General features: G+C 38.6%; 2 protein-coding genes across 6 annotated transcripts in view; both read right to left on the bottom strand.

Moving 5' to 3' along the window:
• The window catches only part of Cltc (clathrin heavy chain), a 64,962-nt gene extending 61,774 nt beyond the window's left edge, over nt 1–3,188 (bottom strand). For 2 of the 4 annotated variants that reach the window (XM_074046216.1, XM_020161822.2), the window contains exon 1: nt 2,852–3,187. In XM_074046216.1, the coding sequence (XP_073902317.1) occupies nt 2,852–2,893 (42 nt within the window). In that variant the 5' untranslated portion in view covers nt 2,894–3,187. Of the gene's footprint in view, nt 1–2,851 lie in introns of all 4 variants that reach the window. The other 2 variants (XM_020161824.2, XM_020161823.2) reach the window with 2 other exon arrangements.
• A 5,385-nt stretch (nt 3,189–8,573) lies between these two features.
• Dhx40 (DEAH-box helicase 40) overlaps nt 8,574–27,268 on the bottom strand; it is a 42,935-nt gene continuing 24,240 nt past the window's right edge. For both annotated transcript variants that reach the window (XM_020161829.2, XM_074046217.1), the window contains 6 exons: nt 23,030–23,144; nt 22,454–22,562; nt 20,234–20,328; nt 17,142–17,211; nt 16,679–16,907; nt 8,574–15,336 (listed from right to left, as the gene is read on the bottom strand). In XM_020161829.2, coding sequence (XP_020017418.2) covers nt 15,197–15,336; nt 16,679–16,907; nt 17,142–17,211; nt 20,234–20,328; nt 22,454–22,562; nt 23,030–23,144 — 758 coding nt within the window. In that variant the 3' untranslated portion in view covers nt 8,574–15,196. The remainder of the gene's footprint in view (nt 15,337–16,678; nt 16,908–17,141; nt 17,212–20,233; nt 20,329–22,453; nt 22,563–23,029; nt 23,145–27,268) is intronic.

Genomic DNA, 27,268 nt, shown 5'->3' with positions numbered 1-27,268 from the left:
CATACTCCTTTTAAGCTTTGCTGAGTAAGCTGTTTTTTTAAGAAAGTTATGAAAACTAAAATACACCTTAAGCTTGGAAACTACTCCCAGGGTAGACTGCAGTGTAATTCCAGGTAGTGTGTCTCTTCCAGGCAGTCTACCTACATATATACATATCCCAGGAAAACCCTGCTTTTCTTTCCCAATCAAAATAACCTTAGCAAGAACCCCTACTACTCAACACATTCCACGTCTGCATTATGGATCAAAGGTAAAAGAACAGGATGGAGAGATACTTAATTGAAAACCCAAAGCACGCAGGGACACAAAAGAATGTGCCAATTGGCATAAGGACACTTAATATGCCAAGAATTGAGAACTGCAGGCAATATTTTATAACTAGCCTAGGTTTGTTCAGAATCTGAGCTCTGGCAATGCCTTGCCAAAACAGGCACTTAGTTACCACAACAGAAAAAGAGAAAAAGAATCCTTCATAACTTAAAACATTCATACTCATTTGATATAGTTCCAAGTCTTGATGGCAGATTGCTCAGTTTGACAATGTAGGTAGGGGGTATAAAAATAAATTCATTTACAGTTCACTTTTTGAAGTTTCACAAGCTAACTCTGCACTCAAGTTCCTCATTTCTTGTTTCCAGTTTTTATCCAAAGAGTTTCAGCACATTTTTGGCTACTTAGCAAACTGGTAGAGGCTCAGAGGTCAAAGACCTAAGATGCCAATTAAAATAATTTTTATTAATTTTTACAAATGGAGGTGATAAAAATGTGAAGTCACAAGATTGATTTGGACACAGATAGTGCAACTAAGCACTATCTATCAGAGCTTAGTTATATGAGCCAAGCTTAAGTTCAGGCATGACCTAGCACTCCAAAAAATGAATGCCTAAAATTTGCAAGTATACTTGCAAAGCTGTTTTATCAAATTATCTGAGAAGGGAAGAGTTTCACTCATGTTATTTTCAGAAACTTCTAACGACACCTGTATTAAATCTGTCTTTACTTTGCAAAATCTTTGGGCCCATTTTACAATTCTTGCCTATTCTTTAACACAAATGAACAGCTATTATTCAAACCAATGCCATATAAAATAATTAGCAGCTGTACCTGCTTCTCTTGCATGATTTACATACAAGTGTTTGCAGAAAGTGTTTCAGATACACTTTAGTGTGCTAACAACCCCATCCCATCCTCTCCCGTCACAGTACCTTCCACATCCATTTACCAGTGCATTCTAACGGGTAACCACACAATTAAACCTGAGTGCAAAGGAACTTCTCCACATTCACTGGCACTCAACATTTTCTAACCTTTTGTAAGATATTATTTTTATGGCCAAGGTCAGATGAGTTCTTTGAAAACCAAAGATAACTGCAGAAAATTGCATTTAACTAGCTTTATATGTAAATATTTATTTTTTACATTTCAAGACTTAAAGGAAAATAACTTCTTACTAGTGAAAGCAAACGTGGTAATACCTGTAAAAAAATGAGGAAATTATTTTACTCGTATCCTGAATATTAAGAATTTTTATTTTTAGCAAGAATCCATTATGTATGTTATACCACGGAAGGAAAGTAAATAAAACTGCCTTCAATGATAAGATGCCCAAGAGATTACTAATTAATTAGTGTCATGTCAAACCACATCTTCCTTGATGAAACAAGAGACTGAAGTAGGCTTTTTTAAGAGGATATTTGGGGGGAGGGGATGGTAGGATGACAAATTAATATGAATAAATTATTGCGTTAAAATAAAAATCAGGATTGATGAAAGAGGAAAATCAGAAGCTCAAAATAAGCTTGATTCAGTGAAGCCCTCCAAGGGTCACCTGCCTAGGCAGGCCACTGGCACGCTGTCAGATTAGACAACAGTCTGTAGCCTCCAGGATAAAGCACAGTGGGAAAGGACTCTAGAAACTAGTCTGAAGGCAGTTACAGGTCAACTAACCCTGCAAGACTCCAAACAGGTATGCTCTATCCCCAGGCTCTGTTCAGTTCCAAGAAGTCCTGAGAAGGGTACTCAGGCCACAATCGCACAACTACCTGATTGACTTCAGAAGGCCCCAAAATAACCTCCAAATAATTCTTCCTGCCTTCCACAACCAAAGAGGGGTTAAGAGCTACATACCACCCCCCTTCGCCCCGAGAAATCAAGAAAGGAAAAACATGCGAGTTCCCCTAGGGACCTTGACCTCACGCATTCTGAGACTGACACCGCCTCGAGAAATGCGTCCCCCTCGTTTTAGTCTCTTTCTGTTCCCTTCAGTGACCTTCTGTTCCTATTGCCTCGGGGAAGGCAAAAGACAAACCACCGTCCCCCCCCTTCTACCTCCCCAAGGTGCCTTTCTCAGCTGTGAGACGCAGAGGGAGGATGAAAAAGGTTGCTCCTCCCCAACCCACCCGCCACACAACTCTAGGGTGCAGACATGAAGAGGGGAAAAGCTAAGATTAGAGCAATGGAAGGTGACAGCCATGCACCAGCCCAGGGGGTGACGAGAATTCCTGCTCTAGGAGAAACGCGGGGAATCCTACCCCCCACTCAAATGAATGAACAGAGTAAAATGGGGAGGGGAAGTTTAATATGCTCAGTTCTTGCCATCCAGGAAGCAAGACAGAGGCCTTCTAACCCAGGTCTGGCCTCGCCGCCCTTTGCACTCCGACTGGTCATTCCCAAGCAAGTCTCACATCAGTTAGCCCTTTAAAGCTTTCCATGATCGAGCCCTTCCTCCGTCTACCCCAAAGACCGACCCACACCACCTCTCTCTTCGTTCCTGCTCGGACCCAGACTCCAGCCTTTTCCTTCCTTCTCACCACCCTTCCCAAGGCCCTCACCAGCCCGGGCCCAGCCGCACCTGCAGATGCTCCTGAAAACGGATTGGCAGAATCTGGGCCATGGCGCTGTCGGGGGGTATGGTCTCCTCCTGTCACTGGGACTGCGGGGCAGTGGCTGCCCGGGCTCTCCGAGGGAGAGGAGGAGAGGGGGAAGGGGAAAGCTGGGCTCAGCAGGATACTCTCCGGGGACGCAGGAAACTGGCAGGCAGACGAAAGAGCTCGGGTCGGGGGCGGAGGCTCCAGGGGCCGGGAGAGCCGCAATGGCGGAACCGGGCGCAGCGCAGACTCCGGAAACGGCTGAGCCCTGCGGAAGGATCCCGGCGACAGAACTCCGCCCAGTCACCTCACGCCTCCGCCTTATGTACCCCTCCACGGAGCGTCGCGCCGCGGCCGGGCGTAGGAATTCGGGGCGCAGTGCGCTGAAGGCGTCCCTGACTGGTGCGAGTGGAGGGAAATAGAGGGACCTAGGGACTATTTTTTTTAGACTCATCACTTTCCCTGGTCTTCGGTTTCTCCGTGTTCCTCCCCCCCCCTTTTTTTTTTTAACATTTTGCCACATCATGCGACTCAGGGCGACCGACGTCATTTCCGTAGGCGCTTTAAGTCCCACCCACGCACTTCCTGGTGCACGTGATGCTAGTAGGGAAGGGCCGGCTGATTGCTGCCCGAATGGAGCGCGGGTGTTAGGGGAGTGCCGCGTCTTCTGGGAATGAGGTGGCCGTTGGGCCGCCTGGAGGCATGGCGGGCGCGGCCTTCCTCGCCCGAGGGCCCTGCGTATTTCGTCCGAGGCCTGACGGAGAGGCTACGGCGGGGGCAGGTGGGCCCAGCCTCCCGCCCGCTGGGTGACTCAGGGAAACGGCTTCGCCGCAGTGCTCCTCCCCCGCCTACTTTCATGCAGTGGGTGGTTGCTGGGCCCAGAGAGGGATCGCAGTGGGGTTTCAACACTCGACCTTCCGACGGTGGAGAGCTCAGCGCGCAGTCCAACTAGAAACACTATTCTCTGCGGGTGTTGCTTAGATGATTAGCCCAAAGGACGGTGAGGGCCATTTGTGAAGATCTCAGGCTGGCCGTGTGATGGCCTTTCCTAGCGTTTCTGCGGACATTTTGGCGGACTTGCATCTGCCTAGCTGAGATATGGGTTTGGCGTTAGAGAATCTGAGGATCGGAAATAATGCTGAAGGATTGGGTTTAGCGGGAGTTTGTAGTCAAATCAAACTATGAGTATCAAAGATTTAGATAATTAGATGAAGGGTGATGGGTAAAAGTTAAAGGGTCTTCTTGGAGGAAAGGGATTAAACTATTAGCCTTGTAGTTCAGAGGGACCACCTGGACATGATTGCCTGTAGTTTAGCAGTGTGAGATTTGAGCACTTCAAAACCAGAGCCTCGGGTCTTCCAACACCATTAAGGTATCTACGGCATTGATTATCAATTAATAATAGTCCCAGTATGTCTTGATAAAATATAAGATGTAATATTTCGTAATAGCACCAATACAATAAAGGTAAAACAGTTTAGTTCCGTTACTTTCATCTTTTTGAGATCTGACTTCTTTTTCTCTTCCCCAGAAAGCTCCTGAGAAAAAACTTAAGTCCCCAATAATTATTTTCAGTGTCCTTTAGCTGAAAAGTTAACATAAAGCACTTCTGGCATACAATAATTTCTGTGTAAGAGAAGTTTGCTTAATCATTTTAGTTGCTTTTAGTGTTTTCCCCTCAAGTACTCTCAGACTGAGGATGAGAAAAGAATCTATCAGGTAAGAATTGCAGACAGACTGTTCTGCAAAGAAAAGCTTTGCCACCATGTTGTAGTAGTGCAGCTTTATGCTTGCAAAATTTTGTTGTTAAGCCAAATACTTGAGTATGCTGTGTTCTGCAACATTTGAAATACCTTTTCTAATAACAGCCTTATAATAGTTGCTTTAATTCATTTTTGAAAGTGGGCAAATTCTAAATTAATACTCTAAGGGAACTACTGTTTATTACAGTAATGCAGTAGTTCAATGAAATTACATTTCAGCCTAAAAAAACCTGGGATGCAAGAACTATATTGTAAACAGGCCACCAGAATTTATCCAAGTGTCTTCCATTTTCATATGGAAGCTGTAACTTAAACTACATTTTAACTGTAATTTAAAGTAAAATTTTCCAAAAGAAATTGATTTTACTTAGATATATTATGTGGAATATCTAACAAAGAGTGTACTGAGGTTCTGCTACCATGACTGCTGTCATCACACATAGAAATCTAATGAATGTATTGTTTTCAGAAATCATTTAGGAAGAAGAAAAATATGTTGCGATATTCCAGATCATTTTGAACCTTCCCCTTAAAATCAATAAATGTTTAAAGATAAACATGGAAAAAAAAAACCCAAAAAACCCGCAGGGTTAGAGATGAGGCTCAGGTGCCTTGTGACACAACCTATCTCTAATCAGGTGGGAGACGGTAAGATAGGAAGATCTGGAGTTCAAGGCCAGACTGGGTCATATTACATAGCAAGACCCTGTTTCAAAAAAATTAAGCAACCCCAAAAACCCAAATGCTTTTAAAACGTATGATTTGGGGTGGGGGTAATAAGAGATTTTTTTATAGGATTATGCTGCCCTTTTTTAACAGTGTAGAGACAGGAGAAAAGTCAAATTGCTGGTTTACAAACCCCAAAACCTGAGGCACTGCTGAAAGGCCTTGTTTGCAGGCACTACTTCAAGGTAAACAGCCTAATAAACCAGAAAGCAAATCCTATGCAAAGTGCTTTTTTCACCCTAAAACAGATTACTGCAATGTATGAGTCATCATCCTGGCTTTTGGTTTAGAATATGTTTTAGTAAAGTAACCATATAAAATAAATGGTCAAGTTCTTCCAATTTGAAGCTGTTTTTATCAGAATATTCATCAACAATAGGTCCTTGCAGCAAGTCACAAAGTGCCATTAACAAAAACTACATTGCTTGAACTATTATTTTGAGGAGTGCCAGTTTCTCAAAACCTGTACAGGAAACCTATTTGTGTCAACAATTTCGTATTTTATGCCAAGAACTATGATTTATATATGTGTATATGTTACCCCCAATGGAATGACACCTCAAAAATAAACCAAACAAAAAAACTCACAACCTTTTATTGCAGGATCCCTCTTTAGCTATTTATCTTAAAGCAGTCCTGGCACTAAGGCCTCTGCCTTTTAAATTGACCTTTGAAAAACAGCTTGAGCTAGCTGCAGTGTGACAAAGCAAAGGCATTTCTCAGATATTCAAAGATGAATTTGACAGCAGAACTTTAAAACTAATCCTTTGTACCAAATATCTGCAAATCAGATTTTAATGAAGCTATGTAGATATACATTTAGCTTGACCCAAGTAAGATAACTGGTTTTGCCATTTATACAACAGCTTTGAAATACCTTAGTCCCTTAGAGCTACTGATATGAATCTCAGCAGGATTACTCTAGGTTTTTATCTTTTCAAGCAAGATAAAAGAGCAGCGTATCACATGCCAAAGAAAATGAATATCCCTTGGGTCTTAGGTATTACAGTGTCCAACTATACTTTGGCTCTGTACAAGGTTCCCAAAGTATGAAAAAAAAATGTAACATTAAAAGCAAAGAAAACAGGGAGGGGGTGGGGGCAGGGGGGAGAAATGAACCAAGCCTTGTATGCACATAAGAATAATAAAAGAAAAATGAAAAAAAAAAAAGCAAACAACTTAGTGACCTTTCTATTTTAGTATGAAATGGACCTGAATTTATAGGACATCATTCACTGCTAGGCTTGTCTTAAACCTTTCTACAAGTTTTCAAATGTATCATGGATGGCAGTAAGATGTATAGTGACTCTCTATACTAGCACCAAGAATATTCTAAGAGAAGAGCCAATATTAGTCTGAGGAGGATCAACCTAGAAGCAGTCACATTATACAGGTTCCTCTGATCCCAGTAAAGGAATGAAGTAGCTCATGATATTACCTTAAAAAGTCATCTCAGCCAGGCACCAGTGGCTCACCCCAGTAATCCCAGCTACTCGGGAAGCAGAGATCAGGAGGATTGAGGTTCGAAGCCAGCCAAGGCAAATAGTTTATGAGATCTAATGTCAAAAATACCCAACACAAAAAAGCCTTGGCGGAGTGGTAGAGCGTCTACCTAGTCTACCGAGCAAGCATGAGGCCCTGAGTTCAAACCCCAGTACCAAAAAAATATATATACGTATATATATGTGTGTGTGTGTGTGTATTTTCTTTATCTCTATAGTTATTACTATCTCCAGTTCAAAGTAAAGCATGACCCACAAACATGTTCCCTCATGTCACTCTAGAGATAATTCTCAGTAACAATGCACACACCTATTTTTTGTTTTTGGTGGTACTGGGGATTTGAACTTAGGACTTTGCACTTGCTAGGCAGGTGCTCTACCATTTGATCCATATCCCCATCTCTTTTTTTTTTTTTTTTTTTGGCAGTACTGAAGTTTAAACTCAGGACCTCAAGCTTCCTAGGCAGGCACTCCTACCACCTTACCCACACCTCTTGCCCTCTCCATCTCTTTTTGATTTATGAGATAGGATCTCACATTAATGCCTGGTCACCATGGTCTGTGATTCTGTTTACACTTTCAGTGTAGCCAGGATGACCCAACTAATTGGCTGATGTGGGGGTCTCAAACTTTTTGCCCAGGCTGGCCTTGAACTTTGATCTCCCCATCTCCATTTCCTGAGTAGCCAGGATTAGATGTGGACCAGGAGCTTGACTCCACATGCCTTCTTAATGGTAGTGAACTCTTCCTCTGAACAGAATGTGGTCAGTGACTGAGATTTAGTAAAGTTTTCTTTATAGTAGTAATGAAGCTTCAAGGAATTACAATTTACTCCTTCAAATATTTTTCAGTATCTGTAATGTAAAATTAAATACTCAATGTTAAATTCTTTGTAAAGACTTCTAAAGAAAACTGATAAGGAGAAAGCAATTTTAAGTCTTAAAGGCTTCATGTTCATCACAGTAAACAGTTTAATATAGTGTTCCTAACAAATGAATATCAATATGTACCCAACCTAAAACACAACTTGATTTTCTTTTTTTTTTTTCCAGTGTTAGGGATCAAATCTAGGGCCTTGTTCAGTCTAGGCAAATGCTATACCACTGGGCCACATCCCTGACCCTAGAATTTACTTTTTTTTTTCTTTTTGCAGTACTGGAGTTTGAACTATTTTACAGAACAGATGAATCAGTTCACTTTCCTGCCAGCAACGTAGGAAAGGGCCTCACTGCACCTTTATTGTCCTTCATATATACTCTTCTAATACTAGATAAAAATTGTACCTCATCTTAATTTACATATGTTGATATTTAACACCTTTTCCATATGTTTAAATTGTCTGCAGGATATGAAATGATCAGTGTTTTTTTGTTGTTGTTTTGTGGTACTGGAGTTTGAACTCAGGGGGGTCTCATATTTGTGAGGCAGGTGCTCTACCAATTAAGCCATACCCCCAGCCCTTTTGCTTTTTTTTTTTTTTTCAGGTAGGGTCTCACACTTTTTGCCTGGGCTGGTCTCAGGCTAAGATCCTCCTCCCTCAACCTTCTGAATAGCTGGGATTACAGATGTGCACCACCACACCCAGTGAAAATTTTTTTTAAAATGCCGAATTTTACTGTTATGACTGGAAAAACTCGATTATGTAAAAAAAATCAAAAATTGAGTATTTTCTTTTACTGACTGTTCATGTTCCAAGTTTGGATGTGAGGGCGATCTGGCTGCGACATCTGTCACCCCATTGATCGCCAGGGTTGATTCGGCTGATCTGGCTGGCTAGGCGGGTGTCCCCTTCCTCCCTCACCACTCCATGTGCGTCCCTCCCGAAGCTGCGCGCTCGGTCGAAGAGGACGACCATCCCCGATAGAGGAGGACCGTTCTTCGGTCAAGGGTATACGAGTAGCTGCGCTCCCCTGCTAGAACCTCCAAACAAGCTCTCAAGGTCCAAGTTAACTGAGTTTCACACTGTACAGTTTATCATGTGACTTTATGCACTACTTTACAGTGATTAAAAAATATGTAGCTTTCATATAATACAAGCATACCTCATATTTATTGACATACATTTTTTCTTTTTCTGAGTGAGCCTTGTTAGCTCCAAGAGTCATTTCATGAAAAAGTCAAGTTAGGTCCACTGACCACTCAATATAAAAATTTTAAGTTATCACCTGATAAAGACAGCTCTTATAATCTCTATAGTTTAGTTACTATCTAGTTGAACCTCCAGATCACATGTGGAGATGAAGTTACACTTCTCATTGCTGAGGTGGCTTAATGATTCCTTGACTAGCACACAATGGCCATCTGCAAGCACTACATACCATTACAGGGAAATTTCAACCCAAACTCACTTTCACATTTTTCTGTCTTCTACAACTACTGGCACATTTGACCTTGGTGTTAACTCAAGATATAGATTAGACATCCATCAGAAAACCCTTTTTAAAAGCCCTTTTCAAGATGAAACCAGTAATCTTTCCATTGTTTAACTCTGTCTGGCTCCTCTCTCCAGCTATTTTGGTTTCAGTCCAGTTCTTACTGTCCCTTGAAAATTCAACTTAAAATCCATTTACCTTCTTCAGCTACTATAGTATTTGTTAACCATCTCCAACCATTAAATTTAAAGTCTAGGCTAATTTTATGTTGTTAATAATCACACCTTGAGTGAGAAGAACAGTCATTTATAAATTTTTCCCATAAACAAAGCACCAAAAGAAGGTGTTGAGCTATATTTTGTTTGCCTTTTTTTTTTTTTTTTTGGTGGGACTAGAGTTTGAATTCAGGGCTTCCTGCTTACACAGCAGGTGCTCTACCACTTGAGCCATACCTCCAGTCCATTTTTCTCTGCTTATTTTGGAGATAGGGTTCACAGACTATTTGCTGGGCTAGAAATCCTCTCAAACTCAGCCTCCCAAGTAGCTAGGATTACAGGCAAGAGCCAGCAGCACCCAGCAAGGACTGTATTTTGAGTGAACCAATTTCATTTTCTATGTTTCAGCAGCAAATCAAGTAATAACATTATGTTAGGAAAAAATATGTGAATTTTATCTGGACAAATAATTTTTTTTGAGAAATCTTTTAAATTCCTAAGAGAGTTTTTTTATTTTAAGTTTAAATGAACAGCTAACAAATAATAAGAATTACTATGAAATCTTTGGGAGAATAAAGGTGAAAAACTTTTTCCTCATATAATGCTCAGTCCCATCAGCTCTTCTATGAAGGAAAAAGGGCAGAAAATTTTGACATTTCATTAAATTAAGACCTTTTTTTGCAAATGCAATGATCAATTAAAACTAGAATGGTAAGGTGAAACTTCTGGATTCAAGTACAAATGGTAAAAAACTGAACTCAAAGCAGTATTTTCTGAAATTATATGAAATCCAAGTTTCATTCTCCACAATAAAGGTCTTTTGAAATAGTCATACTCATTTGTTTATATAACGTCTGTGGTTACTTTTTGGCACAGTACTGGGGCTTTAACTCAGCGCCTACAACTTGAGCCACTCCACCAGCCCTTTTTTTTGTGTTGGGTTTTTCAAGATAGGGTCTCACAAACTATTTGCCCAAGGCTGGCGGTGAACCTCAATCCTCCTGATCTCTGCCTCCTGAGTAGTTAGGATTACAGGCATGAGCCACTGGCACCTCCTATTTTTGCCTTCAGGGCCTTGCACTTGCCAGGCTAGCACTCTTCCACTGAGCTAAATCCCCAACCTCCTGTAGTTGCTTTCATACTAAATAGTACATAAATCATAACAGAGATTGCGTGGTGGGAAAACCCAAAATATTTACTATCTGGCCGTAGCAAATTCTAATCAGATGGGCCATGGTGGCTCACGCCTGAAATCCCAGCTACTTAGGGGAGGAAATCGGGATGACTGAAGTTCAAGGAAAGCCTGGGCTGAAAGTTAGCTAGACCCCATCTCAATAAGCCAGGCATGGTGCATACCTATAATCCCAGTTATAGGCAGAGGATGGTCATGGTCCATGCAGGCCAGGGCAAACTCAAAACCCTCTCTAAAAAGTAACTAAGTAAAAGGGCAGGGGGCACAGCTTAAGCAGTAGAGCACCTGCCTAGCAAGCACAAGGGCCTGAGTTCAAACCCCAGTACTGCCAAAAAAGAAAAAAAAAAAAAAAACTAATCATTCCCTATAACAGTTTGAACATATGGAAAAGGTGTTAAAATATCAATACATGTAAATTAAGATGAGGTACAATAGGGTTCAGTGAGATAGGCCTTTTCCTATATTGCTAGTAGAAATGTGAACTGATTGATCTTTTCTGTAAAACTTTCACTGCTGTACAGAATTCAACCATAAGAAAATTAACATAATTTATTCTATTCCCTACTGATATATATGCTAATATATACACACATACATATATACATATATAATATATAGTTTTCACATTTTTACTCTTAGAAACAATGGTGTATTATCTTAGTGAATTGTATATTTGAGATTTTTATAGCTGCAATATTAATATCAATCAGCAAAAAAAAAAAAAACCAATCAGCAACTAATGCTAAATCTATAGGAGTCAAATCTCAAATCATTCCTATGACAAAAATCTAAGATGAACTTATCTAGAGATGAACATCTTCAGCTTTGCTAGATATTGCTAAAACATTCTCTAAAATAACAGCAATTGCTGGGCACCAGTGGCTCACGCCTATAATCCTAGTTACTTGGGAGACTGAGATCAGGAGGATTGTGGTTCAAGGCCAGTCTGGACAAATAGTTTAAGAGACCCCCCCCCCCATCTCCAAAATAACCAGAGCAAAATGGACTGGAGGTGTGGCTCAAGTGGTAGAGTGCCTGCTTTGCAAGTGTAAAGCCGAGTTCAAAAAAGAAAAAAAATAAAGATTTATTCTCATACAGCACACTTTTCAGGCATACTAGCGACAATCTGATGGAAAGGAATGTGCATCTCACTGTTACTTTCATCTGTATCTTCCTAATTATCAATAAGGTTCCTAACATCTTTCCTTATTACTAACCATTCATGCATGTTCTTTTTCTATGAAATGACTTACCATGTCTTTGCCTATTTTTTTTATTATAGCCTTTTTCTTTTATTTCCTTTTGGTTTTGTTTCATTTAATAATTTCAAGGTGAATTCCCATTCTTTTAAGAGCAAATTCCTTCAAAACCAATACCTTTCCTCCAGGGCTGCTTTCACTTTCTTGCCTTAGGTAGATCCAGCATCCCTTGATAGTACTTTTCATAGCCATTTGATGGAAATTGAGAAATAGAATTTCTTTTTATTAATACTACTACTATAATTACCTGATTATAATCAGGTCACTCCCCTCTAACAAATCCATATGTCCCACAGAATAATTCCAAAGTCCATAGGCTGGTTTTCAGACCTTTCCACAGTTTTACCTTGACCCACATTTTCAGCCCATTAGCATGCTACATATATTCTATGCACCAAACAAAATGGATTGTTTGCCACCCATCAAACACTCTACCTGATCTTTCTAATTCTGTCTTGATTCAGGCTGTTCCTGATACCCATCTGTTCATTGGAAACTCGTCCATGAAGGTATGCTCTTACAATATAATACCAAAAATTAAATACAGAAAATAAGTTTGAGTTTTCTTTTTTAATTTTTTGGTACTAAGGTTTGAACTCAAGGCCTTGTGCTTGCTAGGCAGGCACTTAACCACTTGAGCCACATCCCCAGCCCTTTAAAAATTTTTTTTTTTTCAGGTGGGGTCTCAGACCTGGCCTCAAACCACCATCCCCCTATCTATGGCCTCCCAAGTAGCTGGCACTACAGATGTGCTGCACTATGCCCAGCTTGATGGCTGAGAGAGGGTCTCACAAACTTTTGCCCCAGCTATCGTCTAATCATGATCTTTCCGTCCAAGTAGCTGGGATTACAGGCATGAGCCACCTTGCCTACCTTAGGAAATATTTTTTTTTAAATCACTAATTTAGGGCTGGGAGCATGGCTAGCAAACATGAGGCCCTGAGTTCAAACCTCAGTATGGCCACAAAACAAAAACACCAATTTGTAGCCTTGAGAATAAAAGTGATTTAGACAAAAACCAATTGATAAATCCTCATATTTTCTGAGGAATGGGGTAATCTGCATAATCTTGACGTGTCTTCCCCTCAACCTTATAGTTTTGAGTAGGTTGAAGAAATTTTTAAAAATCAAAATATTACCAATAAGGAGCAAAAGACCACCTATCTTCAGATGTGATGCACTCAGAGAGACTATCACTTATGCAGTACTCCAGTGAAAAATATGTAAGCTTGAGAAACATCAAAGAAACCCAAACTGAGAAAATTCTATGAAATAACTAGCCTATAGTATTTTTCTTAAATTCAATGCCATAAAAGTCAAAGGAAGGCTGAAAACCCATTCCAGATTAAGAGACTTAAAAACAAATGATCCTTGACTCGAGAAAAATGCTATAAAAAATACTGGGATAACTGATGATATATGAATATGGACTGTAGACTTAAAATGTGTTCCTTTTTTTTGCAGTACTGGGGTTTGAACTCAGGACCTAGACCCTGAGCCACTCCACCAGCCATTTTTTGTGATGGGTTTTTTGAGATAGGGTCTCTCAAACTATTTGCCTGGGCTGGCTTCAAACCATGGTCCTCCTGATCTCTGCCTCCTGAGTAGCTAGGATTACAGGCGTGAGCCACCAGCTGCCGGCCTTAAAATATGTTCTTAATAAATATTTACTGAATTAAAAGAACTTTCATTCCAAGAACTCACCTAAGGAAACACAATGATAACATACAGGTGAGAAGAGAATCTGACAGGACAAAATGGTTAATGTGCTGAAAAGCATCTAGAGCCTTAAAGACAAAAGTTTACAAATTAACAAAGCTGGAAGCATTCAGAGAAACCAATACCACCTACCTTCAAGGAAAAGCACATGACTTTTCAAGAAAAGGCTTCAGTTTTCTAGTACTGAACATAAAACTGTAGCTATCAAAGGAAAAAGAACTGAAAGAGTTAGTCACCTATAAAAAAATTTACACTCTTAGCTGGGGACAAGGCTCAAGCGGTAGAGCATCTGCCTAGCAAGTGCAAGGCCCTAAGTTCAAATTCTAGTACCACCAAAAAGAAAAAAAAGTGACCCCCAAAATTTAGACTCTTAGGTTTTATACAAAACATCTAAAAATACACATTATACTATCTTATGAGTTTTAATGACACTAACAGCTTTATTTAACAAACATCGAGTGACTACTATGTGCAAAAAGCACTATGCTAGGTGCCGTGAAAGATACAAAGATGAAAAAGACATAGTCCCTGCCCACAAGGAGCGTATAATCTAGTGAGGGAGACAGACATACACAAATAACTACAATACAAGGCAGTAAACAAGAGTAGCAAGTGCTGAGTGTGGCCTGAGTGTAATACTAACTAACCTCAAGGTTCCCATGTGAAACACTAGTGAAGTAGTATTGGCTGCTTTGAAAATCCCATCTCAAGATTAGCATCACAGATATTTAATTGGTCCTACTCAAGCAGCTGGAGAAGAGTAGGTCAGGTGGAGGGGCTGCTTGAAAGCACTGTCACACCTACATACATGGTGCTGATACAAATATGTAGGAACAGCTAAAAAAGAACATATATGTGTGTGTGTGTGTGTATATATATATATATATATATATATATTTATCATCTGTCCTTTGGTTAATGGCTATAACTACTGTTTTAAACAATATACTTTTATATAAAAAGGAATTTGTATAATCCCAGAAAAATCAATTTAAGGATTAGCATTAATTCAAGAAAGAACCCTGTCATAGGCAATTTTATTTATTAACTGATTCTCTCCTCTAAATATCTATAAAGCTCTGTAGCAATTAAATGGTTAAACAGGTAAGTATTGCTGAGTAAAAAACCTCTTATGTAAGTTCAGCCTTCTGAAGGAAATGGTCACGTACCTGATATACTATTCTAATAGCAACAAGAAGGCCTTAAAGAGATTTAAGGAAAATAATTTTTAATGCCTCAATGCAAATGGAATACACGCTGATTAAATACAATTCAATGTTCTTTGAAAAAAATATCTCAATTGACAGCGTTTGATACCAGTTAAGGCCAGCAAGATTGAGGAAAATATTACATGTATTGTCTTTCATTGGTTTCATGTGTCCTTGCATGTGACTATGCAACCCAATCTTTTCTTTCAAAATTCCATTTGTTGGTATTGATGAGCTCTGATTTGCTTTTAGCTCAGAGGCTAGTAATAGCTGCTGACCACTCCCTCTTGGTAGTACTATCTGAAATAACTGGCAAGGTAGAAGCATATTTTCTGGCTGCTTTTCCTACTTCCTGAATTGGAGGGTTCACTGCTTAGCCTGTTTCCTTCAGTGTATCACTGTGGTCCTGGGTCCTCTGCTGCTTTCTCTCAAGGAAACGAGCCCGTGCATCTGATATGGATTTGTCATCATTTCTTCTTTGCATTTTCTTTAAGACTTCTTTTGATATTCCATCTGAAAACAATATAAATTAATCCAATAAAACTTTACTTTTGAAATTCAGTACAAGACCAGATAACAGAAAGAAAGACCCTGCCAGGCACCAATGGCTCACACTTGTAATCCTAGCTACTCAGGAGGCAGAGATCAGGAGGATCACGGTTTGAAGCCAGCCCGGGCAAATAGTTCGTAAGACCCTATCTCAAAAAAAAACCCATCACAAAAAAGGGCTGGTGGAGTGGCTCAGGGTGTAGGCCCTGAGTTCAAACCCCAGTACTGCAAAGAAAAGGAACACATTTTAAGTCTACAGCCCATATTCAGATATCAGTTATCCCAGTATCTTTTAAGAAATACCCTAATTATTTAATGTTAAAAGAAAGGAATAAATTTTGCCTTACTAGAAGAAATGGTGTATTTTATGGTTAATAAATAAGACTACATGGCTAGAGATGTAGCTTAGTAGTAGAGTGTGTGCTTTACATGTACGAAACCCAGGGTTTGATTCCCAGCACCACCACCACAATAAAAAAAGCACACAGTGGCCAACAAGTCTGAAAAAAATGCCCCTAATTCAAGCATGTAGAACAGTGTTCTAACACTAGCAAAACATCAAGTGCCTGACATTTCTAAAGACCCTTCTATGATTTCTTGGGCAAAATTTTCACCATTTCCCAGTGAGGATGAGATAAGGATAATATAATATGATAAGATTCAAAAAGTTTTATTGAGAAGCATTTTGTGTGCCGGGCACTAGTGACTCATGCCTGTAATCCTAGCTTCTCAGGAGGCAGAAACCTGGAGGATCACGGTTCGAAGTGAGCCCAGGCAAATAGTTTGAGAGACCCTATCTCAAAAAAACCCATCACAAAAAAGGGCTGGTGGAGTGGCTCAAGTTGTAGGCCCTGAGTTCAAACCCTAGTACCAATAAAAAAAAAAAGAAAAAGGTTTATATGAGCTGACAATTACACTTACTGCCCTACTTCACTACCACAACTATTTATGCCTCTCTTGTAGAGACCTAACATTTCAGGAAAAATGAAGTTAACAAGGCTGGGCATGGTGGCTCACACCTATAGTCCCCAGCTACTTGGGAGGCAGAAATTGGGAGGATTGTGATTCAAAGCCAACCCTGGGCAAAATGTCAGACCTCATCACAATCAATAAGCCAGGCATGATAGCATGTGCCTATAGTCCCAGTTACATGGGAGGCTGGCAGTCCACGCAAGCACTGGGCAAAATCTTGAGACCCTATCTAAAAAATAACCTAAAAGCAAAAAAGGCTGGAGGTGTGGCTCAAGTGGCAGAGTGCTTGCCTAGCAATTGCAAAAGGCCCTAAGTAGAAAAATGATTCACTTACCCTTTAACTGCTTCACATTTTCTTTATTTGTCCATCTTCTTCTTGCATCTTCTCTCACTTCACGTCGAGCCACACTGCTCAAATCATGTGCATTAAATTCATGCAACTTGGGTAACAAGTCTCTCACCCATTCATAACGGATTGGACACACAATTCTTGCGTAGACTTTGGTGGTAACTAATACCTCATGAAAAATGATCCATTCAAGTTTGGTTTCCTGTTCATGAAGCTATAGAGAAGAATTTATTTAAGGATAACAACCCTATTCCACATTAGACTAACCAAATAATAGCCCAAATCCTTCAAACAAACAGGAGCCATGGTTAACCAATATACTTACAGGTCTATGTAAACTAGATATAAATTTAACCTCAAAGTGAAAAGTGGAAGATATTTGTATATTACTTATTCCTACACCTTTATAAATGTCTTCCCTTATTAAAAAAAAAAAAATGGTACTTACTGCTGAGGAAGGATGAATGTGAACTGGGCTTCCACGCCCATCCATTGTGCAAAATGTTCTCCCAACAGATCTATAAAGAGGAAAACCAAATTGCAAAGACCAAAACAGTAAAGCAGTGAAATAAGTAGAACATTAAGCCCAACAATTAACAATTAACAGGGGCCTGTAGTGTTGCTCAAGTGGTAGACCACCTACTTGGCAAGTGCAAGGCCCTGAGTTCAAACTCCAGTATGGCCAAAGAAAAGAACAATTTACAATATGTTCTACAACTGTATGTGCACAATAAAGAAGTTTACTTTGTTTTTGTTTTTTTTTTTTTGGAAGACAATCACTTCAGTCTAAGTAATTCACAAACGATAGTATCACAACGATAGTATCAAGAAGGCCACACAAACACTTGTCCATCCTCAAATTCAACATAGTAAGAACACCCTCTTACATTTCATTTTGAAGCAAGAAAGCTATAAATAATACAGAAGAGATATAACTGGTGGTTTATACTTCATATTTTTAATTAATATTTTCATGCTAGAGGAACTTAGTCATGAGAGCCAATTTTCCATTTCTTCAATTTGAACTTCTTGATTATACTAATCCATTTGCAAGTCTGCACTGTTTCAGTCCATCACTGAAATTCTCACAGAGCTTAACATCACTCTGGTTTTGAGCACACTATAAAAATGCTGTTTCATAACAGCAAGGACCAAATTGCTGCTGCTGTGCTGGCTAGATTCCCAGAGGCTACTGGTAGTGATGTCAGGCCTTTAGGGATTGAGAATTACTTCCTCTGTGGAAGCCCCCAATGATGGCATGATCCAGCACATGACCCAAAGTAGAGCCCACAGCCATACCAGCTGCAAATGAGCCAACTGCAGATGTGGGGTCCCTATTGGCAGCTAAGCATCTGCTGATAGCCTGGGTACAGCTCTCATCTAAGGTGCCTGGTTGGCAGAAGAGGCCACATGGGAGAGTGCAGCTTTAGCTTCTAAGTCCACACCACCTGGGTGTCTAGAAGTACCAAATTTGGCCCAACAGTTTAAATTTATTCAACTGATGTTATAACCTCTCTACCAATTCATCTTAAACTAATGATACAAGTTAAATCATTTATTTAACTAAATAATAAATCATTTATACAGTCATTTCAATTAAGTATAAACATTTCTGGTCAATAAGAAGTAACATTAACAATAATATTATATTTGTGCTTTAGAGTCTCTAAAACAACCTATGACCTTTGAAAGTCAGGTACCTCATTAAAAGACCAAAACTGAGACTCGAATAAATTAACTAACATTCTCAAGAACACAGAACTAATGTCAATCCTAAACACCTGCTGACTTACACAGAGTACTCCTTTTTTTTTTTGCAGTACAGGGTTTGAACTCAGGGCTTCATGCTTGCTAGGCAGTAGTATACTCTTTATATTATATTATGCTACATTTCTGTTAAAAGGGATAAGAGATTTCACACTATTCTAAAATATGGTAATTAGAAAAAGCCCCTGTATTATTTTTCTAATTCATGTCCTTAACTTCAAATTCTTACCCTTTTCTACACTTCCCTGAATAAATGTCAAAAAAAAAAAAACTTGTCAAAATAGCTCTAGTTCAATTGTCATTCCAATTGATTTCCTATAGTACTTTAGATATATTCTTTTATGGTCTAGATCAGACTGCATTATAATGATTTGCTTATGTATCTGTACCCTCTGCTAGACTTAAGTTTCATCAAGAATAATGCCAGGACAGGCGCCAGTGGCTCACACCTGTAATCTTAGCTACTCACGAGAATCACAATTCAAAGCCAGCCAGGCACATAGTTTGCAAGACCCTATTTCAAAACACCTATCACAAAAAAGGGCTGGTGGAGTGGCTCAAGGTACAGGCCCTGAGTTCAAACCCCAGTACCAAAAAAAAAAAGAAAGAATTCCAGAACCCACATGCTATGCCACCTTTCTACCTTCTGTACCTGCCTAGTATTTGCACTCAGTAAGTAAGCAACACTACATTTTTAAGATCCTAAAATAATCCAAATTTATAGAAAAATGTGAAGTATAGCCAAAAAAAAAATCTTTTTTTACATGAACCACTGAGAATAAGTTGCAACCTGATGTCTCCATCATCCCCAAATACTTGAGTGTGCATTTCCTACAATCAAGGATATTATCTTCCTCCACAGCTGTGATACAACCATCAAAGCTAGAAAATTAATACTGATGCATTAATAACATCTACTCAGACTCCACTAAAATTTCACCAAATGTCCTAATAATATCCTTCAAAACAAAAGGATCCAGTTAAGAATCATGCCTTATCTTTACTTTTCATGTTCTTGTACCCTCCCCTCATTCTAGAATACTTCCTTAGTCTGTTTTTTGACTTTCATGATGGTTTCGCTACTCTCAGTCACTCTCAGAGCTAGAGTATGTATGTGCATAAATATTTACATACAAACAAATACATATATGTACACAAAAAGTAACATCTATTTATTCCCAAATCTATCCACCCATCCATCATGTACCATAACTTCATAATGATACCTTGAAATTCCAATCAAACACAAAAATCACTCTCATTTTCTCAATTTATTTCTAACTCCCTTCACCATTATCCTCTATATAAAATGAATTTCCCATTACCAATATAATCTCTTCCTTACCAAGGAGGCCCTCATAACACTCAGACCTTGACACTCCACACCAAACAACACTGCCCCACTGCATATGAGCTCCATGTCAAGCTACTCTTCTTCTAGAATGCCATCCTGAATCTGTTTGGCTCTCATATGCCACATGAGGCCACCAATCTACAAGAAATTCTGTCACTTGCCTTAAGTGCCCTTACTGGATAGACAGCTACCCTACATATACTCTTCTGCTCTGCCTGAGCTCCAACATCCCATCCATTCTGGGTCACTGCAGCTATCCTCTGCACAAGTGACAATTACAAAAAGGTTCATCATAATTGATACCATCATCATCATCACTGATTTCAAATCAAACCTTCAATCTTTAATATTAAATGAGTCAGTATTATAGTCAAATAGAGTAGTATTTCTAATCTATCCCTTAAGCTCATACAGCTTACCTTCGAGCTACATTTTTGAAGTAGCCTGCACAAAGGCATCTTCGTAGTACTTCGTGTTTAGGGCCTTCAAAAGTCTCTCTTGGGAAGTCACTTTGCTGAAGAAAGAATAAATATTCAGTGGTAAATCTCACAGTACAATTTGAAAAAATCTTTTATTTTTAAAAATTCACATTTCTAAAGACTTCTGTTTCTGGCCAATATGGTACAAGAAGGATAAGATTAACCCTTACACTTAATCAAAAGACAGACAAAATATATGAAATAATGACTTCTAAAATACTATATATCAAGCAACAAAGCACAGTGACTCTGAGAGACAAGAAATGAAGTAAGCACAATGGCCCCAGCCTACAGTCTTCAGAGAGATTTCAAACCAAGGCACAAAAAAAAAAAACAAAACAAAAAAGAGTTCAGGGGAGAAGACAGCTACACAGAGAGAACTCCAAAGATCTACAGGTCCTCAAATGTTCAGCTCAGTACTGATTAGAACATGAATGCAAGGAAACTATCAGCCCAGGAAAAGAACCTCCCAAAAGAATAAGAAGAAACAGACTAGAAATTGTGCCTATTCCTATAAATTGGACTAGAATACCTCAGAAGACATATGGTTTGGGGTAGCATATTCAAAAGTGTCTTTCCTCTAGAAGAGGGAAGTTATTCCTCTGGTGGGAATAACTAGCTCTAGACTGAGCACTGCTGTGATCCTACATAACAAATCTTATAAACAAGACCCAAAAGGATTGTTTCCAAGTAAATGTAATACAAAAGTATTCAGTACCCAGCAAAATAAAATACACATGACCTGGCATCCATTCAAAAACTACCAAGTATGTAAAACAGTAGGAAAATAAAACCCATAAGGAATCCACAAATCAATCCAGAAGTGACAAAGATATTAACTATGTATATTATAACTGGATTATATATGTTCAAAAAATATAGTGCTATTGGCATAGGTAGAGTGCTTACCTAGCATGTGTGGGGCCCTGGGTTCAATCTCTAGCACCACACACCAAAGGAAAAAAAAAAAAGTTTAAGTAGAGACCTACAAAACAACTTTTTTATTTTTAAGACCCAAATCAAACATCTAGAGATGAAAATACAATGGATGGGATTAATGTCAGATTAGACATTGTAGAAGAAAAAATTAGTGGATGTAAAGACAAAGCAAATACAAATATTAATTCAAAATGAAATAGCCAGGAGTGGTAGTACAAGTCTGTAATCCCAGCATGGCAAGAAGATCAAAAGTCTTGATCTTACAAGTGGAAAAGGGAAAGAGGAGTTACTATTTAATGCGTACAGACTTTCAGTAGGAGATGATAAAAAAAGTTCTGGAGACAGAAAGCAGTAAGGGTCACACAACATTGTAAAGGTCCTTAGTGCCACTATATACTTACAAATGATAAATTTTAAATTATATATATCTTACCACAATTTTAAAAAGCAGAATTAAAAATAAATTATGCTGAGTAAAAGAATCCCAACCAAAATACAGTACTTAGTACATGATTCCATTTACAGAAACTACTAGGAAATGCAAAGTTAGTTATAGTGAAAAAGGCAGATCAGTAGCTGCTTGGGTAAAGACAGCATAGTGGCCTGTGAGGTGAAATGGATGGATTACAAAAGGGTGTTAGGAAATTTTGGGAGGTAAGTATATTCTTTATCTTGATTGTTGTGATGGTTTCATAGATTTACACAGATTCAAAACTCATTCAATCGTACACTTTAAAATGGTGCAGTTTATCACATGCCAATTATATCTCAGTAAAGCTATTTTAAAATATTGCCAGCTGCATGCTGGAGACTCATGCCTGAAATACTAGCTATGTGGGAGGCTGAGATCAGGAGGATGGAAGCTCAAGGCCAGCCCAGGCACACTGAGACCCATCTCCAAAATAACCACAGCAAAAAGGACTGGAGGTGTGGCTCAAGTAGAAAAGCGCCTGCTTTGCAAACATGCAGCTGTGATTTCAAACCCCAGTCTCACCAAAAACAAACAAAAATCTCATTTCTACAGGTAAATTTCTTTCTTACTGCTAGGAATTGTTCATGGCGTCAGGGAGATGGCTATATGTAGAAGCAAGCAGAAAAGGAGGGTGGTAGACTAGAAAGGGTGGCAAGAAGTAACTATACATAGTGAAAAATCAATATGATATATATAGGCCTAAAATGCTACTCAAGAAAAAGAAAAAAAAAAAACATGATAGCAGTCACCTGCTTAAGCTTCCTGATTAGTTCTCGAAGCTGAGCTTCTACACGAAATGCAGAAAATAAGCACCTCCAATGAATCCAATGTTTTTGGCACCATGAAGCTGGAGCTCCACTACAAAACAAAAATATTGGTGTCTTGAAAACATGCTCTATGAATGAAAGACAACATTCTCAATTTCTATCACAAAAGTGGAAACCCATAAACAACAATTAGCTTTTTTATAAGACCTAAGTAATAAACACGTTAGGAAATTTGAAAAAACAAATTATTGCTAGATCCTTTGACTAAATTAAAAATAGGCTTCTGTTTACACTCATTAACAAATATCTAATCATTTTCTCACCTAAATTATCTACATAGAAGCAAAATTCTAAAAGATCATTTTCAGGAAGGGTTTAAAGAGAGAACAAAGAAAATTAACATATGCCTAACAGTCACATAATCTCACTGATGTGCAAAATACCTTGAGGTCAATGTCATCCCCACTGAACCTTAGTGTCTGAAGTCACATAAGTAAGTGCACACTGGAGTTACGTATCAAACTGACATTTTCCAGTGCAAAGGATCACCTCACACACCTTGATTTGCACTGTTCAAAGATGACAGCTAAAGTAGCAAAGTCATTAAATCCTCCAGCTTTAGCTGCTAATTCCCGATGCCTCTGTTCTGCTTCCTTCTGGTACTCTGGATCAACTAAAAGGAGAATCAGAGAGGCAATTTAAATCTACTTTACATCTACTTTGCTTACTACATTCACTTTGCTTGTTTTTTCAAGTTCATCAAAATCTGCCTTACCCTCCGTGGAGTATAATAAGGTAGAACTATATTAGCTCTTCTTGGGGGAATCTAATTTCTTCCTCAATTCCTGCTTCTTTTTTTTTAGTTTGTTTGTTTGGATGGTTGGTTGACTTTTTTAAGGGGGAGAGGAAGAGGGCAGCGTTTAAGACTCTACGGTCCTCCTGCCTCAGTCTCCAGAGTGCTGAAAGTACATGTGTACACCACTTCTCTTCTTTTAACACACTTCCACAAATTTTACCAAACAGCAACATTATTTCTTCCAATCCATTTGCCTTTAAAATAGTATTTGGAATTTAGTTTTTAAAACAGTGTCTATTATAATAGTAACCTTTTTACCATGGTTATGGTAAAAAAAAAAAAAAAGATGTAATGCAAAAATGTACCCAGGTTGTCACATCCACAAACCAATCCTTAATTGTTAATTATAGACTGTCCCCAATCAGTTTAGGATCTTCTGGTGTGAAAGCAATATATATTCAGTAGAAACTGTATGTGAATTTTGAATTTTCATCTTTTCCCAACATGAAGCATGATACTCCTTTGTGATTCTGGCAGAGTCAGGAGACAAACTCCCAATTATCCATGCAACCATAAGGGTAAACAATGGACAATCTATAGTGCACTGCCTTATAAGCTATGCTCAGTAGGTTACGTGTTTTAAATACATATTTGACCCAAGATGTGTTTTCAACTTCACAAACACATATAAATGGCTAATAAACACATGAAAAAGCATGCAATATTATTATCCATCAGGAAAATGCAAATTTACAAAGAAATACATAATTGAGTATACAAAATGAAAATGATTGGCAGTACAAAATGCTGAGGACATGTGCAAAATGCACTCATGAACACTGTTGGTGAGATATTTAAAATGGTACAACTAATTTGGCAAAAGGTTTAACGGTTTCTTAAATATACACCTACTCAAAAGCACAGCAATTTCTTTCCTAGATATTTTACTTAAGAAAAATAAAAATATACAGAAGATTAACACAAAAATTTAACTCAAATAGCAGTAAACAAGAAACAATTCAAATGTCCATAAATAGAATAATGCATAAGTCAATTATAGCACCAAGGGAACTTTCTGGGTTGATAAAAATATGCTTTATTTTGGCAGGGATGTGGGTTATATGCATGTATCCATTTCACAAAAATCACTGAGTTACACATCTAATATTTATGCATTTCACTATATATAAATTTTGCCTTAAAAACTGTAAACAGTTGGGCTGGCAGAGTGGTTCAAGTAGTAAGAACATGTGTCTAGCAGGTACAAGGCCCTGAGTTCAAACCCCAGTATCATCCCCCTAAAAAAATCATAAACAATTATTGAACTCTAGTTGTAAGGGTTGCCTTTCAGTGATACCTTTCACAGTGGATTAGAAAACAGTATTGTTATTAATGTTAAATTTCCTAATTTTGATAAATGTACTATGGCTAAATAAGAGATTGCTCTTGTTCTCAGTAAATATATGTGTAAATATTTTGTGGTAAATGAGCACAGTGTTTCCAATTTATTCTTAAATGACTCCAAAAAGGAAAAAAATACATAGATACACATAGAGACAGGGAGAGAGGGGGTGACAAGGGAAAGGGAGGGAAGCAGAGAGAGAGAGAAGCAGAGAGAGAGAGGGGGTAGAGAGAGGGGGCAAGGAAGGGAGAATCAAAGAGAGCAAAATGTTAAAAATTGCTGAAACTGGACTGAAGGTATGAGAGTTTCTTTACCATTCTTGCAGTATTTCTGTACAAGTTCAAAATTATATTAAAAATAAAATGTTACAAAAAAAAAAACCTGTCCCAGCTACTTGGGAGGTTGAGGTGGGAAAATCACTTTAAACCCAAGAATTCAAGACCACCCTGGGAATCATCTAAGACTCAAAAAGGAAAAACTAATACTAGATGGGATTTATCTATTTAAATTTTCCAAAAATCTGTATATTTTCTTTTTCTAGCCTTATCTATTTGTGATCCAATATCCTGGTTTTACAAATGAAAAAAAAAATGAAGTCCTAAAAGCTAGGCCCATAGATGCAACTGGGTATTTTAATAGAAAGAAATTTCTGACACTTAAGACTGCAATCTATTTGGAGTAGGGAGTGCAGAGATTAAATTACAGAATATTTTTATAGAAAAATGTATCCTCTATTGTAATTATGGCAATGATAAACCACTCTGGACCCAATACTCAAAACCTACAAAGGAATTACACCATTGAGATAGCACACTCCATTCCTAATCTTGGCTGAAACAAGGTATAGTGCCTACTCAGAAACTCCTTAGGCAGGGGTTAGGAATCACTCCACTAGGTGAAGGCAAAGCTGACATGTGTCAAATTAAGTTGTGTCCCATACTGACACACCACAAAAGGAGGAAAGGAAAAGTTTAAAGACATGAAAACTGCAAAAGAATACTGCAATGATATAAGAGCTGAACTAACTTTTCTCTTGATTCTAGAAAGATAAAAAACAAAGGTTAATATATTACTTATGTATCATAAAAGGACAAGGTTCACCTTTTTATCTTCCTTTACCAGTGAAAGGAAATTAACTTTCAGCCAGGAACATTACATACTACCTATGCCAAATAACTAAGTTAAAGGATAACAAATTATAAAAATGATTTATTCTTAATTTCCTTCCCCATGGCTATGTAGTAAACCTTCAACAAATGCTAGAAACCTAAGTAAATGAAGACCTACTGCATGTACAGGGGTAGGAAGACTCCATACTGTTAATGTCAGTTCTTCCCAGCTTGATCTATTAGATTCAACACAACCCCCACAAGTTATTTTGTTGATTTCAACAAACTGGTTCTACAGTTTATATGGAAAAAGATCCAGAATTGTCAAAACGGTGCTAAAAGGAAAGAACAGTCAGAGAATTAACCCTACCTAATGTTGCAATAATCAAGACAGTATGGTGTTGGTGGGAGAGTAGACAAGTAGATTAATGTAACAGAATACACAGCCGAGAATAAGACCCACATCAATACAGTCAACTCATCTGTGACACAGAAGCAAAGGCATTTCAATAGAGAAAGGACAGAATTTTGAACAAATGGCACCTGAACAATTGGACAGGCAACTACTATAAGACAACATAAAAGAAAATTTAGATGACCATGTGTATGCCAGTGACTTTCTACATATAACACTAAAGGAATGAATCATGAAAGAAATAACTAATAAGCTGGACTTCATCAAAATTAAAAACTTCTCTAGTAGCTCACCCTATTATCCCAGCCACTCAGGAGGCAGAGATCTGCAGGATCATTGTTCAAGGCAAGCCTAGGCAAAAAGTTAGTGAGACCCCATCTCAACAAACACATTGGGCATGGTGTTCATTTTTGTAATCCCAGCCATGGAAGAGACAAAGATAGGATGGCTGCATTCTGAGGCTGGCCCCTGGCAAAAATGCAAGACCCTACCTGAAAAATAACTAAAGCAAAATGAGGCTGAAGGCATGGCTCCAGTGGGAAAATGCTTGCCTAAAAAGCACAAGGCTCTGAGTTCAAACTCTCAGTACTACAAAAAAAAAAAAAAAGAGAGAGAAAGCTATGTCCACACAAAAACCTACACAGATATTTACTGCAGTTTCATTCATAATAGCCAAAAAATAAAAAAGTGAATGACAAGCTGGAGACATGGCTCAAGTGGTAGAGTGCCTGCCTAGCAAGCATGAAGCCCTGCATTCAAGCCCCAGTGCTGCCAACAAAAAAAAAGAAAATGACATGTCCTTCAATAGGTGAATGGAGCCAGGAGCCGATGGCTCACGCTTGTAATCCTAGCTATTCAAGAGGCAGAGATCAGGAAGGTCATGGTTCCAAGCCAGTCCAGGAAAATAGTTCACAAGACCCTATCTCAAAAATACCCAACACATACACACACAAAAGAGGGCTGGCAGATGGCTCAAGTGGTAGACTGCCTGCCTAGCAAGTGTGAAGAAGAAGAAAAAGAGATAAATGGATAAATTCTTCACAATGAAATAATATTCATTGATTTAAAAGAAATG

This window comes from Castor canadensis, chromosome 11, assembly GCF_047511655.1.
Source record: "Castor canadensis chromosome 11, mCasCan1.hap1v2, whole genome shotgun sequence".
Taxonomy (NCBI): domain Eukaryota; kingdom Metazoa; phylum Chordata; class Mammalia; order Rodentia; family Castoridae; genus Castor; species Castor canadensis.
The sequence above is the reverse complement of the archived record's forward strand: the minus strand, read 5'-3'. Positions and strand labels throughout refer to the sequence as shown.